Below are 16,188 nucleotides of genomic sequence, written 5' to 3' on the forward strand. Positions count from 1 at the left end.
TCCAGGGACAGTACAATAGACCCTGGAGGGAAAAAGATAAGTGTTGAATGCTGAACTCTGAACCCTCCATCCTTGCCCAGTGCCCAGTAACAACAAATTTCAAATTCTCACAACCTGTTTCCTGAATGCCCAAACTGATATGTTCTGTTAAAGTCTCAAGGGTTAAGTCATCTTCCAGTGTGTAACTTATATAAACCCAGACCTCTCCTGTAATCAGGGCCATTTTCTACCCAGAAAGTGAGCCCCTCCGGTGCATGATTGAATTTGCCAATAAATAAACGGCATTGCTGAATCTGTTGAGATCTGCTTCAATCCTGGTTGTTTGTACTTTCATTATGGTGCCAAAACCGTTTTGGTTATTTTTCCTTACAATCCGTAATTTAGGATTCACTCTTTGTGCTATGTAGTTGTATGGGTTTTGACAAATGTGTAATATCATGGTGTCCACCATTACAGTATCATACAGAAGAAGTTTACACCCTAAAAATTCCCTATACTCCACTTATTCATCCCTCTTTTCTCTCATGGCAACCACTGATTTTTTTTTTTTACAACCTCTGTAGTTTTACCTCCTTTTCTAGAACATAACATAAAAAACGATTAGACAGAACGCAGCATTTTCAGACTGCCTTCTTTCAGTCTTGTAGGATTATACAGTTCATAACTAAATGTTTGTATGTGGTTTTATTTTCTTAGTATATATTTCTTAACAAGAGGTATATCTGGATCAAGGAGTTCTTATGTTTTTGAAGCTTTTGAGTTTAAAATTGTTCTATAGAAAAATTCAGTTTATATTCTTATTAGCAGTGTATTACTATTTCCCCAATCTCTCATCAAATAGGTATTGTAAAATGCTTTAGAGATGGAAATGGCTTTTTTCTTCTGAATATAAAGAGAACTCCGGGCTGGGATTGTGGCTCAGCAGTAAAGCGCTCCCCTAGCTCGGGAGGGACCTGGGTTGGATCCTCAGCACCACATAAAAATAAAGGCATTGTGTTCAAAAAAAACAGTTGAGCTATTTATTAAAACATAAATAAATAAATAAAGAGAAGTCATACTATCATTTTAAATTATTTGTAAATTGAAAGGTTAAAATAGTATTTCATTACCTTAATTTGTATTTCTTTGGTTGCTAATCAAAAACTTTGTGTTAGAAAAAATATATATTTGTGCCCCTTAAATGACATGAATCTAATGGGTATGTGTTAAGTATTTACAATATAACATGATATTCATAAATTAGCATTACTGAAAACCTATTCTAACATAGTAATTGTTAGGTATTATATAAACATATACAGAAGAATACATTTCTAACTTCCAAGCAATCAGAGTCCCGGAAAGTCAACAGCCAATTAACATTGAGTGCCTACTATTTGCCTGGAACTACTTGTTTAATAGCAGCTTTATTGAGGTATGATTAATGTTCAATGAACTGAAAATACTTAAAGTGTAAACTTTAATAATTTCTAACATATGAATATCCCTGTGAGACCATCACCACAATCAAGAAAAGATATACATCACCCCACACAATTCCTTGTGCATCTTTGTAATCTCTCCTTGATTTTGACACCTCTGTCCTCCCACCATTTCAAGGCAACTACTTTTTGGTCATCATAGATTAATATGCTTTTTCTAGAATTTTATAGAAATTGAATTATGCAGTGTATAATCTTCATGAAGGATAGTATTTCTTCTTTGACTTAGCAAAATTATGTTGTGATTCATTATTGTTGAACATAGCAATAGTTCATTTCTTTGATTGTTGAGTAATATTCTATTGTATAGACAAATCACAATTTGTCCATTCACTTGCTAACAGACATTTGGTCTGTTTTTGATTATTACTAGTAATGCTGCAATGTATAGTCATGTATATCTTTGCATGAACATATTTTCATTTATCTTGAAGAACTTCCTAGATATCACATGGCTGGGGCATGTGGCAGGTGTATGTTTAACTTTTTAAAATTTTTTTATGGTACCAGGGATTGAATTCAGGCATTTAACCACTGAGCCACTCCCCAGCCCTTTTTAAAATTTTATTTTGAGAAAGGTTCTCACCAAGTTGCTGAGGCTGGTTTTGAACTCATAATTCTCCTGCCTCAGTCTCTGGAGCTGCTGGAATTATAGGCATGCACCCACATGCCTGGCTTATGTATAATTTTTTTTAAGAACCTGACAAACTGTCTTCCAAAATGTTTGAATGGTTGGTATGATTAGTCTAAGGATTTGGAGCAATTGGAACTCTTATACACTGCTGATGGTATAAAATGATTCAACTATTTTGGACATTGTATTATGTGTGTAGCATCTCATTTAGGTTTTAATTTGCATTTTTATGATATCAATACTATAACATGTGCTTAGTTACAATCAATATATCTTGTTGAGTAAAATGTATCTTAAAATCTTTTGCCCATTTAAAAAATAAACTTATTATTATTGTTATTGAATTTTGAAATTGTTGTGCATATTTTGGGTAATTTACTAGATATATAATTTACAAATATTTTCCCTATGTTTGTGGCTTATCTCTTCATTCTCTTAACTTTTTAAAAAAGCAGAAATTCTTAAAATTAAATTCAATTTAATTTTCAATTATCAATTTTTTTCCTTCTTCAGATTATGCTTCTGGTTTGAGATCTAAAATTATCTTAAGACCACAAAGAAGGGGAGGGGAGGGGGGATAGTAGAGGATAGGAAAGGCAGCAGAATACAACAGACACTAGTATGGCAATATGTAAATCAATGGATGTGTAACTGATGTGATTCTGCAATCTGTATATGGGGTAAAAATGGGAGCTCATAACCCACTTGAATCAAATTGTGAAATATGATATATCAAGAACTATGTAATGTTTTGAACAGCCAACAATAAAAAATTAAAAAAAAAAGACCACAAAGATTTGATCTATTTTTTTTGAGATGTTTTATAGTTTTAGGTATAACATTTAGTTTACAATTATTTTACATTTAGTTCTATTACCTATTTTGAGTCAATTTTTGTATATACTACAAAGGGAAGATTCAAGGTTTTTGTTGTTTTTTTGTTTTGCAGATAGATATCCAATTGTTTCAATACCATTTGTTGAAAAGATTTTTTTTTTTAGAGAATTTTTTTTAATATTTATATTTTAGTTTTCAGCGGACACAACATCTTTGTTTGTATGTGGTGCTGAGGATCGAACCCGGGCCGCATGCATGCCAGGCAAGTGCGCTACCACTTGAGCCACATCCCCAGCCCTGAAAAGATTTTTTGAATCTTTCAACACCATTTGTTGAAAAGATATTTTCTGCAATAAATTGACTTTGCAACTTGGTTGAAAATCAGTTGACCCTGTATGTGTGAGTCTTATTTCTAGGGCAAAACACTTGGGGGTATTCTATCTAATACTCCACCATATATGAGGTTTTCCATATAGTGGGAAGAGTAATTATTTCTCGCCTACATGACCCTGAGTTTTCTTTCCTTCAAGCCTTTCAGAACAATTTTCTCCAGTCTTTGGATGTTTTGTGACATAAATGTGCTGATAAATACTCATTTGAAAAGCTGAGTTGTGGGGAGATCCTTTGCAGGTCTCTGAGGTTCTCTGAGCATATCTTGTCTCTCTGGTCAAAGTTTCTTCCTTCACACCTCAAAGTTTCTTCCCCACCTCAAGTTTTCTTGCACTCCCCACCTCCCCAACTCAAAGTTTCTTCCTTCACATGTAAAAATTTGGAAAAGGTACCAAAAAAGCAATTGGAAGCTGGAGCATTTCTGGCTCTTTGGTAAACTAACTTTGTCTTTGTGGTCTCTCCAGGTGCACTTAGAGTAGCCCAACTTCTTACATGGTAGATGGAGGTTCTTGGTGAAAATGTCTCCAGATAAATTGGCATTTTCAATTCTAGCCCTGAATATCACTCAGCATCTCTTCTCTCACATTTGATCCATCAAGGTAGTTAAAAGACTCACTGAGGTCAAGGGGTGAGGGAACATAGACTCAACTTCTTGGAAGAGTATTAAATAATATGTGAACATGTTTTAAAATTGTCCTTTTTTGGGGTAGGGGCGGTGCTGGGGATTAAACCCAGGCCCTTGTACATGCAGGGCAAGCACTCTACCAACTGAACTATATACCCAGCCCCTACATGTTTTTAAACAACCAGAATCATGGCAAAGAGTTTGAATTATATTATTCTAAAGGAAAACCATTGGTGAATTTTTTTTAATTAATTAATTTATTTTTTTTAATTTCCATTGGTGAATTTTTAACAAGGGAATGTGCAGTGATTTATGATTTTAAAAGACCACTTAGTCAAGAGTACAAGACACACACAGTCAACATACAAAAATCAATTGCATTTTTATATGTCAGCAAAACAATTAGAAAATGAAATATTTAAAAATGATAGAATTTACAAAAGCTTTAAAAAAATACCAACTACCTAGGACTAAATCCAGCCAAAAATGTGTAAGATTTTTATGTAGGAAATTATAAAACTTTATTTATTTGGTACCAGTGATTGAACCCATGGGTGCTTAACCACTCAGCCACATTCCCAGCCCTTTTTCATACTTTATTTAGAGACAGGGTCTCATTAGGGCATAGGGCCTTGCTAAGTTGCTGAGGCTGACTTTGAAGTCAGCATCCTCCTGCCTCAGCCTCCTGAGCTGCTGGGATTACAGGTGTGCACCACCACACCCAGCTATAAAACTTTTTTTTTTTTTTTTGCAGTGCTGGGGATTGAACCAAGGACATTGTGCATTTGAGGAAAGCACTCTGTCGACTGAGCTACACACCCACCCCTTCTGCTATAAAACTTTATTGAGAGAAACTAAACACTAAATAAATGAAGCATTTTATTATTTTCAATGATTAGAAAGCTGATTATTATAGAAATATGAGTTTTCAAATAAGTACACAGGGTGCAATGCAATGTCAATCAAAATTTCTGTAGAATTTGAAAAACTAATTCTAAAATGTATATGGCAATGTAAAGGATCAATGATAGCAAGCAACTTTTGAAGGAGAAGGAAAAACAAGAGGAAAAGGGACTTGTTTTATTTGTCATAAAATTATAAAGCCACAGTGTTTTAGTTAGCTTTTTGGCTGCTGTGACCAAAAGACCTGACAAGAACAATTTTAGAGGAAGAAAAGTTTATTTGCCTCATGGTTTCAGAGGTCTCAGTCCATAGATGGCCAGCTCCTTTGCGCTGGGCTCAAGGTGAGGAAGAACATCATGGTGGAAGGGTGTGGAGGAGTAAAGCAGCTCAGGACCTGGCAACAAGGAAGCAGAGAGAGGTCTGATCATCAAGGACAAAATATACATCCCAAAGGCACACTCTTTGTGACCAACCAACTCTAGTCACACGCTACTTGCTTGTGGTTTACTACCCAGTTAATCCATTCAAGTGGATTAATGCACTGTTTAGGTTAAGGCTCTCATAACTCCATTATTTCACCTCTAAACTTTCTTGCATTGTCTCACACAAGCTAAACCACACACATTATCTAATCATAACACACAGTAATTAAGACAGTGTGATATTTCCACAAGAAAGACAAACAGAAAAATGAATAGATAAATAGACCACTATAATAGAAGAGCCCAGTAATACCCATTCATATCCAGACACATAAAAAAAGATGGGCTTTTTATGTCAAAGTCCATCTTGTCCTACCCCCAATTTTTTTTTAAATTTTTTATTGTTGGTTGTTCAAAACATTACATAGTTCTTGATATATCATATTTCACACTTTGATTCAAGTGGGTTATGAACTCCCATTTTTACCCCATATACAGATTGCAGAATCATATCAGTTACACATCCATTGATTTACATGTTGCCATACTAGTGTCTGTTGTATTCTGCTGCCTTTCCTATCCTCTACTATCCCCCCTCCCCTCCCCTCCCCTCCCCTCTTCTCTCTCTACCCCCTCTACTGTCATTCATTTCTCCCCCTTGTATTATTTTTCCCTTTCCCCTCACTTCCTCTTGTATGTACTTTTGTATAACTCTGAGGGTCTCCTTCCATTTCCATGCATTTTCCCTTCTCTCTCCCTTTCCCTCCCACCTCTCATCCCTGTTTAATGTTAATCTTCTTCTCATGCTCTTCGACTCTACTCTGTTCTTAGTTACTCTCCTTATATCAAAGAAGACATTTGGCATTTGTTTTTTAGGGATTGGCTAGCTTCACTTAGCATAATCTGCTCTAATGCCATCCATTTCCCTGTAAATTCTATGATTTTGTCATTTTTTAATGCAGAGTAATACTCCATTGTGTATAAATGCCACATTTTTTTTTATCCATTCGTCTATTGGAGGGCATCTAGGTTGGTTCCACAGTCTTGCTATTGTGAATTGTGCTGCTATGAACATCGATGTAGCAGTGTCCCTGTAGCATGCTCTTTTTAGGTCTTTAGGGAATAGACCGAGAAGGGGAATAGCTGGGTCAAATGGTGGTTCCATTCCCAGCTTTCCAAGAAATCTCCATACTGCTTTCCAAATTGGCTGCACTAATTTGCAGTCCCACCAGCAATGTACAAGTGTACCCTTTTCCCCACATCCTCGCCAGCACTGTTGCTGTTTGACTACATAATGGCTGCCAATCTAACTGGAGTGAGATGGTATCTTAGGGTGGTTTTGATTTGCATTTCTCTGACTGCTAGAGATGGTGAGCATTTTTTCATGTACTTGTTGATTGATTGTATGTCCTCCTCTGAGAAGTGTCTGCTCAGGTCCTTGGCCCATTTGTTGATTGGGTTATTTGTTATCTTATTGTCTAATTTTTTGAGTTCTTTGTATACTCTGGATATTAGGGCTCTATCTGAAGTGTGAGGAGTAAAGATTTGTTCCCAGGATGTAGGCTCCCTATTTACCTCTCTTATTGTTTCTTTTGCTGAGAAAAAACTTTTTAGTTTAAGTAAGTCCCATTTGTTGATTCTAGTTATTAACTTTTGTGCTATGGGTGTCCTATTGAGGAATTTGGAGCCCGACCCCACAGTATGTAGATCGTAGCCAACTTTTTCTTCTATCAGACGGTGTGTCTCTGATTTGATATCAAGCTCCTTGATCCATTTTGAATTAACTTTTGTGCATGGCGAGAGAAAGGGATTCAGTTTCATTTTGTTGCATATGGATTTCCAGTTTTCCCAGCACCATTTGTTGAAGATGCTATCCTTCCTCCATTGCATGCTTTTAGCCCCTTTATCAAATGTAAGATAGTTGTAGTTTTGTGGATTGGTTTCTGTGTCCTCTATTCTGTACCATTGGTCCACCCGCCTGTTTTGGTACCAGTACCATGCTGTTTTTGTTACTATTGCTCTGTAGCATAGTTTGAAGTCTGGTATCGCTATACCGCCTGATTCACTCTTCCTGCTTAGCATTGTTTTTGCTATTCTGGGTCTTTTATTTTTCCATATGAATTTCATGATTGCTTTCTCTATTTCTACAAGAAATGCCGTTGGGATTTTGATTGGCATTGCATTAAACCTATAGAGAACTTTTGGTAATATCGCCATTTTGATGATGTTAGTTCTGCCTATCCATGAACAGGGTATATTTTTCCATCTTCTAAGATCTTCTTCTATTTCTCTCTTTAGGGTTCTATAGTTTTCATTGTATAAGTCTTTCACCTCTTTTGTTAGGTTGATTCCTAAGTATTTTATTTTTTTTTGAGGATATTGTGAATAGAGTGGTTGTCCTCATTTCCATTTCAGAGGATTTGTCGCTGATATACAGGAATGCCTTTGATTTATGCGTGTTGATTTTATATCCTGCCACTTTGCTGAATTCATTTATTAACTCTAATAGTTTCTTTGTAGACCCGTTTGGGTCTGCTAGGTATAGAATCATGTCACCTGCAAATAGTGATAATTTAAGTTCTTCTTTTCCTGTTTTTATGCCTTTAATTTCTTTTGTCTGTCTAATTGCTCTGGCCAGTGTTTCGAGAACTATGTTGAACAGAAGTGGTGAGAGAGGGCATCCCTGTCTTGTTCCAGATTTTAGAGGGAATGCCTTCAATTTTTCTCCATTCAGAATGATGCTAGCCTGAGGCTTAGCATAGATTGCTTTTACAATATTGAAGATGATTTTACAAAAGAGGGAGGCAGGGCTGGGGATATAGTTAGTTGATAGACTGCCTGCCTTGCATGCACAGGGCCCTAGGTTCAATCCTCAGCACCACAAAAAACAAAATGAAACAAAAGAGGTTGGCAAATGATAGTCTTTTCAGTAAATAGAGTAGAGATAATTGGGTATAGAACTAAGGATGGAAGGAAGGCAAGCAGGCATATACTCAATACTTGTACATATGAGCTGAAAGACATGTACAATAGTATTCATAGCAGCATTATTCATAATATTCCAAATTTGACACAGCTTATGATTTAACAGCAGAATAAATAAATAAAATGTGATATATTCATTAGATTAATTTACAGCAACAAAAATAAATAAACTAAAGCCCCATAAGGTATATATAGATCTGATTTAAGAACATACAATTTCCCTTATAAAAATTCAAAACCAGGGAAAATTGATGTATTTAGTGGTGCAAAATAAAATTCCCCCAGCCTTTCATTTTATTTTGAGACAGAGTCTAAGTTGCCCACTATGGTCTTGAATTTGCAATCTTCCTGCCTCAGCCTTCCAAATAGCTGGGATTACAGGCCTGCAGCACCATATCCATCATATATACATATGTTTTATATACTTTTTAATATATGCATATTGTATTTCACAGGAAAAATGCTTCTTAAAAACTAGGTTTACTATTGATACTGTGTAGGTGGGAAAATATGCAAATAGGAAGCCTAATTGTTCAGTAGAGACATGATGGAAGCTTGGATTAAAGTTGAGATTTAGGCAATATGTTAGAAGACTTGATCTGGAATGTGAAGCGAATAAAAGACCACAAAGCAAACAACACACTGGTTCATAAAACAATAATGAAGTATGTAACAGAATTAACACTTTCATAACAAAATATTACAGATAGGGTTGGGGATATAGCTCAGTTGGTAGAGTGCTTGCCTTGCATGTATAAGGCCCTGGGTTTAATCCCCAGCACCACACACACACACAAAATAATAATAATTATTATTACAGATAGCTCTCATATTGGTGGCTTTCACATCTGCAGATTTCACCAAGCCCATGTGCCAACATCAAAAATATTTTATAAAACTATTTCTTATCCCATAATGCAGTATCAAAGCTACTTATATAATTTACATTAGGTATTAAATAATCTAAAGACAACTTAAAATAAGTATATGGGAGGATGTTCATAGGTTATATGCAAATAAAACATTTTAAATAAGGAACTTGAGTGTCCTACAGGTGCCTAGAATCAATCCTCCCCCAACCATGAGTATCTAGGAATGACTCTAATGAGAAGTGCCAGGTTGTATGAATGGGTATTAGAAGGAAAATTTCTGTCCAAATGCTTCAGGGAAGGCTTTATTAAAAAGTCAGGAAAATGAAAACTTGATGCAGATTATTGAGAAAATGAGGGGATTAAGGATGACATAATTAAGGGGAGTCGACAGTTTATAAGTAGATTTGCATGTATTGCACATTATTTTGAGACAAATCATATATTACCTCTCAAATAGACTTTTATCTACTTATGACCATAATTTGGACCCAGAATTAAAGGCGTAGCACATTATTTCAAACACAGTAAGCAGTTCATGAATTCTGACTAAATTGGGAAGTCTTTGGTATTTTAGTATCCAGATTGTATTGGTAGTCCATCTCAGTGCCTAAAACTTGAATAAATGTTAAAATTCAGAATTGAAACTATGAAGTCTTGAGCAATCACCTTACATATTATCTCAAAATCCAGGATCAGGAGGATGGGGTTGTGGCTCAGTGGTAGAGCACTTGCCTAGCATGTGTGAGGCACTGGGTTCATTCCCCAGCGCCACATAAACAAACTAAATAAACAAAATAAAGGTATTGTGTCACTCTACAACTAATAATAATAATAATAATAATAATAATAATCCAGGATCAGCCACGGAAAAACAGTGTTACAAATAAATATGGTTTCCTAAACTGTACAGTAGTGCCTATGTATTGCATAATATGTAATAATGGCTTTTACATTTTTTCTTTTTCTTTTTTGGTACCAGGGATTGAATTCAGGGGCACTCGACCAATGAGCCACATCCCCAGCCCTATTTTGTATTTTATTTAGAGACAGGGTCTCACTGAGTTGCTTAGCACCTTGCTGTTGTTGAGGCTGGTTTTGAACTCAGAATCCTCCTGCCTCAGCCTCCCAAACTGCTGGGATTACAGGCAAGCTCTATGGGGCCAGGAGGGAATTTTATTTTTTACACAACTTTCTTAGTAGGTAGACTGATGGGAATGGGAATGGGGAAGGAGAGAAGTAATACAGAAATAATGACTAGACATAGAAGTTTACCAAGAGAGGACTCTGCCAATCTACATTATCTAGGATACTTTCCTGAATGAGTCAGAGGTGTTTTGAGAATCATCCACAATCAGACAGTAAAGGAGGATTTATCTTAGACTTGAGGTACAGTAAGGGGCAGGGAGAAAGAGAACACTTGAATTTAAAACTCTTTGGAGTCTGTGGTTTGGTATATCAGTTAAGCATGACTCTCCGTTTCATATGTTAAATACCTATGAAACTCAAATTTTACTTTTGGGCCAAATAAGAGTGAATTTTTTTTTAAAATTTTTTATTGTTGGCTGTTCAAAACATTACATAGTTCTTGATATATCATATTTCACAATTTGATTCAAGTGGGTTATGAGCTCCCATTTTTACCCCATATACAGATTGCAGAATCACATCAGTTACACATCCATTGATTTACATATTGCCATACTAGTGTCTGTTGTATTCTGCTGCCTTTCCTATCCTCTACTATCCCCCTCCCCTCCCCTCCCCTCCCCTCCCCTCCCCTCCCCTCTTCTCTCTCTGCTCCCTCTACTGACATTCGTTTGTCCCCCTTATATTATTTTTCCCCTTCCCCTCACTTCCTCTTGTATGTACTTTTGTATAACTCTGAGGGTCTCCTTCCATTTCCATGCATTTTCCCTTCTCTCTCCCTTTCCCTCCCACCTCTCATCCCTGTTTAATGTTAATCTTCTTCTCATGCTCTTCGACCCTACTCTGTTCTTAGTTACTCTCCTTATATCAAAGAAGACATTTGGCATTTGTTTTTTAGGGATTGGCTAGCTTCACTTAGCATAATCTGCTCTAATGCCATCCATTTCCCTGTAAATTCTATGATTTTGTCATTTTTTAATGCAGAGTAATACTCCATTGTGTATAAATGCCACATTTTTTTTATCCATTCATCCATTGAAGGGCATCTAGGTTGGTTCCACAGTCTAGCTATTGTGAATTGTGCTGCTATGAACATCGATGTAGCAGTGTCCCTGTAGCATGCTCTTTTTAGGTCTTTAGGGAATGGACCGAGAAGGGGAATAGCTGGGTCAAATGGTGGCTCCATTCCCAGCTTTCCAAGAAATCTCCATATTGCTTTCCAAATTGGCTGCACCAATTTGCAGTCCCACCAGCAATGTCCAAGTGTACCCTTTTCCCCACATCCTCGCCAGCACTTGTTGTTGTTTGACTTCATAATGGCTGCCAATCTAACTGGAGTGAGATGGTATCTTAGGGTGGTTTTGATTTGCATTTCTCTGACTGCTAGAGATGGTGAGCATTTTTTCATGTACTTGTTGATTGATTGTATGTCCTCCTCTGAGAAGTGTCTGTTCAGGTCCTTGGCCCATTTGTTGATTGGGTTGTTTGTTCTCTTATTGTCTAATTTTTTGAGTTCTTTGTATACTCTGGATATTAGGGCTCTATCTGAAGTGTGAGGAGTAAAGATTTGTTCCCAGGATGTAGGCTCTCTATTTACCTCTCTTATTGTATCTTTTGCTGAGAAAAAACTTTTTAGTTTGAGTAAGTCCCATTTGTTGATTCTAGTTATTAACTTTTGTGCTATGGGTGTCCTATTGAGGAATTTGGAGCCCGACCCCACAGTATGTAGATCGTAGCCAACTTTTTCTTCTATCAGACGGCATGTCTCTGATTTGATATCAAGCTCCTTGATCCATTTTGAATTAACTTTTGTGCATGGCGAGAGAAAGGGATTTAGTTTCATTTTGTTGCATATGGATTTCCAGTTTTCCCAGCACCATTTGTTGAAGATGCTATCCTTCCTCCATTGCATGCTTTTAAGAGTGAATTTTGCTTTGATAAATTATTGAGATTGTACAAGAGCCCTCATATAACATATTTGAGCACTCACTATTCTAAGAACTTTACCTGTGTTGTTTCTTTCAACAATGTCATGAGATTATCCTCATTTTATAGACGAAGAAAACAAGGTATTGAGAATTTAGGAGCTTGGCTGAGGTCACAAAAATGGAATGTGAAGGCTCCCATTCTGATTCTAGAATCATGTTCTTAACCAAGGTATTGACTAGCAACTATACCTTGCTTTTAGAAGAAAAGGAAGGGGATAGTGTTGATTTGGATAGGCATAGTCCATCAAATCTCCCGGTGTTTAATGCAGGAATACTCAGAAGTGAAATAATAGAAAATGATTGGAATGTGAGGACTGTAACCTAATCAGGCTATCCAAATTTTAATGAACCAACTGGGCGGTAACTCTGGGCAGGTGGGACAGGGCTAGAGGAGATGGTCACTGGGGGCGTGCCCTGGAAGGGCTCAGCTTCCCTGGAGCCCATTCCCTTTCTTCGCTTTGCTTTCTGTTCACCTTGAGTGGAGTGGAGCCTGGGTTCCTCCACCACACCCTTCCCCTACGATGTTGTCTCACCTTCCGCCTAGAGAAATGGAGTCTGCCCACCATGAACTACTGGAATGGTGAGGCAAAATAAATGTTTCTCTAAGTTGTTCTTGTGGGGTGTTTTGGTCAAAGTAGGCAAACCTGATTAACACAGTCTAAATTCTGGAATTTCCTTGGGCTTTCCACTAGAATTAATTTACAAACTATGGTGGCATTTAAATATGACAAGTTATCTCCTCTTTTACTTCATTTCCTTTGTCTTTTCAATGACCATATTTTCTCTGGTGATTCCCAGGGTTAAAAATGTGATTGACCTCAGCTTTTTAAAAATTAAACATAATATTTGTTATTTAAAAGTACACTGATAGTTTATTCTTATTCCTTGGTCAGCCTCCTAGTTACAAAACAAAAAATACTTAAGTTTTAAAGTTAATGATCCAAAATAATTCAGCTTTTCAGAATTGAAGACTATGGTAATACTTTAAAGTTATATGCACTGCTGTTCACTATGTTCCAGCACTAATTTATGAACGCAGGTCACAAGAGCTGTCATAACTGACAGTAGTCTTCTTTTTAATTTCCTTGCACTTGACAGCATGAAAAAGTGGGAAAACTATGCAACTTCCAAATCCCGGAGAATGGAGAATGGTATTGGAAAGTAACTATACTGCTGGGATCATGAGTTCTTACATGTTCTTGTTACACAAAAAGTGTAAAAACTCAATAATATATCGAATTATTCTGTAACCGGTCACACCTACTCATATTAACTGGAGGAGATTAAAACTGGAATTAGAAAAGTTGCTGTTCTTCATATAATGGGTTTGAAACAGTGTATAAACTCTATCCCAATCCACATTTGCTTTTCAAAGCCTCGCCCAGAACCGCTTGCTGTTCCCTCAACCTTCGAGCCTTCCCCGATTACCCCTAGTGGGGTTTCCGAGTGTGTCCACCCGGGACGTCAGACTGCACCTGGAGGCAGTGTAGAGGGAAGAGAGGTAAAGGGGAGGGAGACAGGAGAGCGCGAGAGGGCGAAATGGTCAATTCCTCCTTAACTCGGGGCCCCCTCACGGGCCTCACCCCTCCTCCCGGAGGCTGAGATTGGAGAGGAAGTGGGAAGGCTCCAATCTGTTCCTCACTCCAGCGCCCTCATGCCCCCACCCTTCTCCTCAGCTCGGGGCTTCGGCGCGCCCCGTCCCCGCCCCTCACTCCGGGAGAGGAGCGGACGGCGCGGAAGGGTTCGCGGAGAAAGACCGGGGACAGGGGGCGACCTCCCCCAGGCAGCCTCATCCTTGACAGCAGAAGCCCACAGCGGCCCGCCTGCCGGGGAGCCAGGCCCCAGGGCAGCCCTGGAGACCGCGGTGGCCGGATGCGCGGGCGCGTCATTTCCGGGCGGTGCAGCGGCGGCCTCTTGGAAGATGGCTGCGCCCTGTGGCTCGGAGCTGCCCGCCAACTCGCCGCTAAAAATCCCGAAGATGGAGGTGCTGTCCCCGGCGTCTCCTGGTGGTCTGAGCGACGGAAATCCATCGTTGTCCGACCCTTCCACGCCTCGGGGTGCCTCCCCGCTTGGGCCAGGCAGTGCGGCGGGCTCGGGGGCAACGGCGTCCGGGGGTCTCGGGCTGGGGCTGGGGGGCCGCAGCGCCGCCTCGTCCTCGGTCTCCTTCTCCCCCGGTGGCGGTGGTGGTGGGGCTGCGGCAGCCGCTGCCGCCGCCTGCCGGGGCATGTCGTGGACGCCGGCCGAGACGAACGCGCTCATCGCAGTGTGGGGCAACGAGCGGCTGGTGGAGGCGCGGTACCAGCAGCTGGAGGGAGCCGGCACGGTGTTCGGCAGCAAGGCCCCCGGGCCAGCCATGTACGAGCGCGTGTCCCGGGCCCTGGCCGAGCTGGGCTACGAGCGGACCCCGTCCCAGTGCCGGGAGCGCATCAAGGTAACCGGCCGCTCAGCCTGGGGCAGCGAACCAGAGGCAGAGAGAAGGCGGGGAAGCGGGCCTCGGGGGAGGGGGCCGGTCTGAGTGCAGGGCTCCCCTCCGGGGCCCGGTGGGCGATTCGCATCTCCTCCGCCTTTTTCTTCTCTCCCTGGCAAGGGGGCTTTTTTCCAGATGGCCGCCAGCCCGTAGGTTTCCTGAGTTTGAAGTTGGGCGTGTCTGCCGCCGCCCCTTTTTCTTGCCAATTGAGGATCTTCCTGCATTCTGAAGTTGGTAGTTTCTCATTGTGCGCGGTGCGGCAGTTCCAGTGCTTGCAGGCACTTCTCGCCCCTACCGCCGGGGCCTCTCGCTTTGTTCTGGCGGAGGGGCTCCCAGGCAGAGGCTTACCAGCTGGGGCAGCATTGAGGAAAGGCAGATGCGGGGGCCGTTGGGTCCCCAGTTAAGGAATTTTCTGTAAGTGGCGGTGGGGAGCCATGCAAAAAGCGCCTTGAGACGACAGTCTTTGTGTCAGTCGCTTTGCTTCTAATTTGAGGTACGAAGGAGAGTAAGCAAGAGATGCTGTGGAGAATTGGAAAGGCTTGATTATAGCCAAGTTGTGTGTTGTTATCGTGGAGGTAGTGCACTCCTTGAAAGTTAGTGTGGCCGAGAGTTGTTCTGGAATTTGGATTGACGACGATGCCTCCTGAGGAAGGTTGGCTTGAGGTCCTGATGTTTCTGACCAAGCCCTTTCTTGAAAGTCAGTTTTCCCTGCTTTAGTCTGCCGGATGTCGTGACAAGTAAACTCTGCAGTGTACATCTGGCCATCCTTGAATATTTAAAGCAGAGGCTTAATGTAGGCTAAAAATTTTACCCACCAGTGTGCTTATCATTTTGCTGTTTCTGACTTTCATCTAGGTATTGGTATTATTGACAAATAAGGATTTGTGTTTTAGTTAAGCTCTTTCCCTTTTCGTAGAGTCTGTTAAAAGTTTTGGGTAGTATCCTCCCAGTTTTTACTGAAAATACTTTTATTACTTAGTCATAGTATCTGTGTACTTCTTTTCTGGTAGGGCTGGCACTTTTTCTGGGAACTCCTTGGGAGGAGGTTTAAAAATCACCAAGAACAGTCATAACTAAGTAAGAAAAGTCACACTAAACAACAATCATAAAACTCAGTAAGAACAATCATAATTAAAGGAGGAGGATTGTGCCAAAGTTCACAAGGTGTTAGCTCTAGAAGTGTTCATTTTGGGTCTGTTGCTTAGAAAATTTGGTTCAGAAGCTAAGCTATTTCAAACCTATCAGTTATTGTTTAAAGTAGTTTATTTGATAGCATTCCTTTGGGCTTCTTTTACATCCTCTTTTTGTATGCAAGTATGTTTTTAAAGTTATAGCTAATAGTAAAATACTGTCCTATTCACGGTAATGAAGGGTAAATTTGGGGGAGAGTTTTAGCCCTGCCCTGGATAGCATCTATCCATGAAATTTTCTTTAGTTT

The 16,188-nt window shown here is 39.6% G+C and overlaps 1 protein-coding gene across 8 annotated transcripts in view; it reads left to right on the forward strand.

The window, feature by feature from the left end:
• Positions 1-13,739: 13,739 nt before the first annotated feature.
• Msantd2 (Myb/SANT DNA binding domain containing 2) overlaps positions 13,740-16,188 on the forward strand; it is a 35,383-nt gene continuing 32,934 nt past the window's right edge. For 2 of the 8 annotated variants that reach the window (XR_009225749.1, XR_009225750.1), the window contains exon 1: positions 13,740-14,714. Coding sequence is in view for 5 of the 8 variants with exons in the window: in XM_058575231.1 (XP_058431214.1) it covers positions 13,938-14,714 (777 nt within the window). In the remaining 3 variants the exon portion in view is untranslated. The remainder of the gene's footprint in view (positions 14,715-16,188) is intronic. The other 6 variants (XR_006849353.2, XM_058575231.1, XM_046432675.2 and 3 more) reach the window with 5 other exon arrangements.

The sequence above is a fragment of the Marmota monax genome, unplaced genomic scaffold (genome assembly GCF_021218885.2).
Source record: "Marmota monax isolate L192 unplaced genomic scaffold, Marmota_monax_Labrador192_F-V1.1 WCK01_AAM20220418_F8-fsc00062, whole genome shotgun sequence".
NCBI lineage: Eukaryota > Metazoa > Chordata > Mammalia > Rodentia > Sciuridae > Marmota > Marmota monax.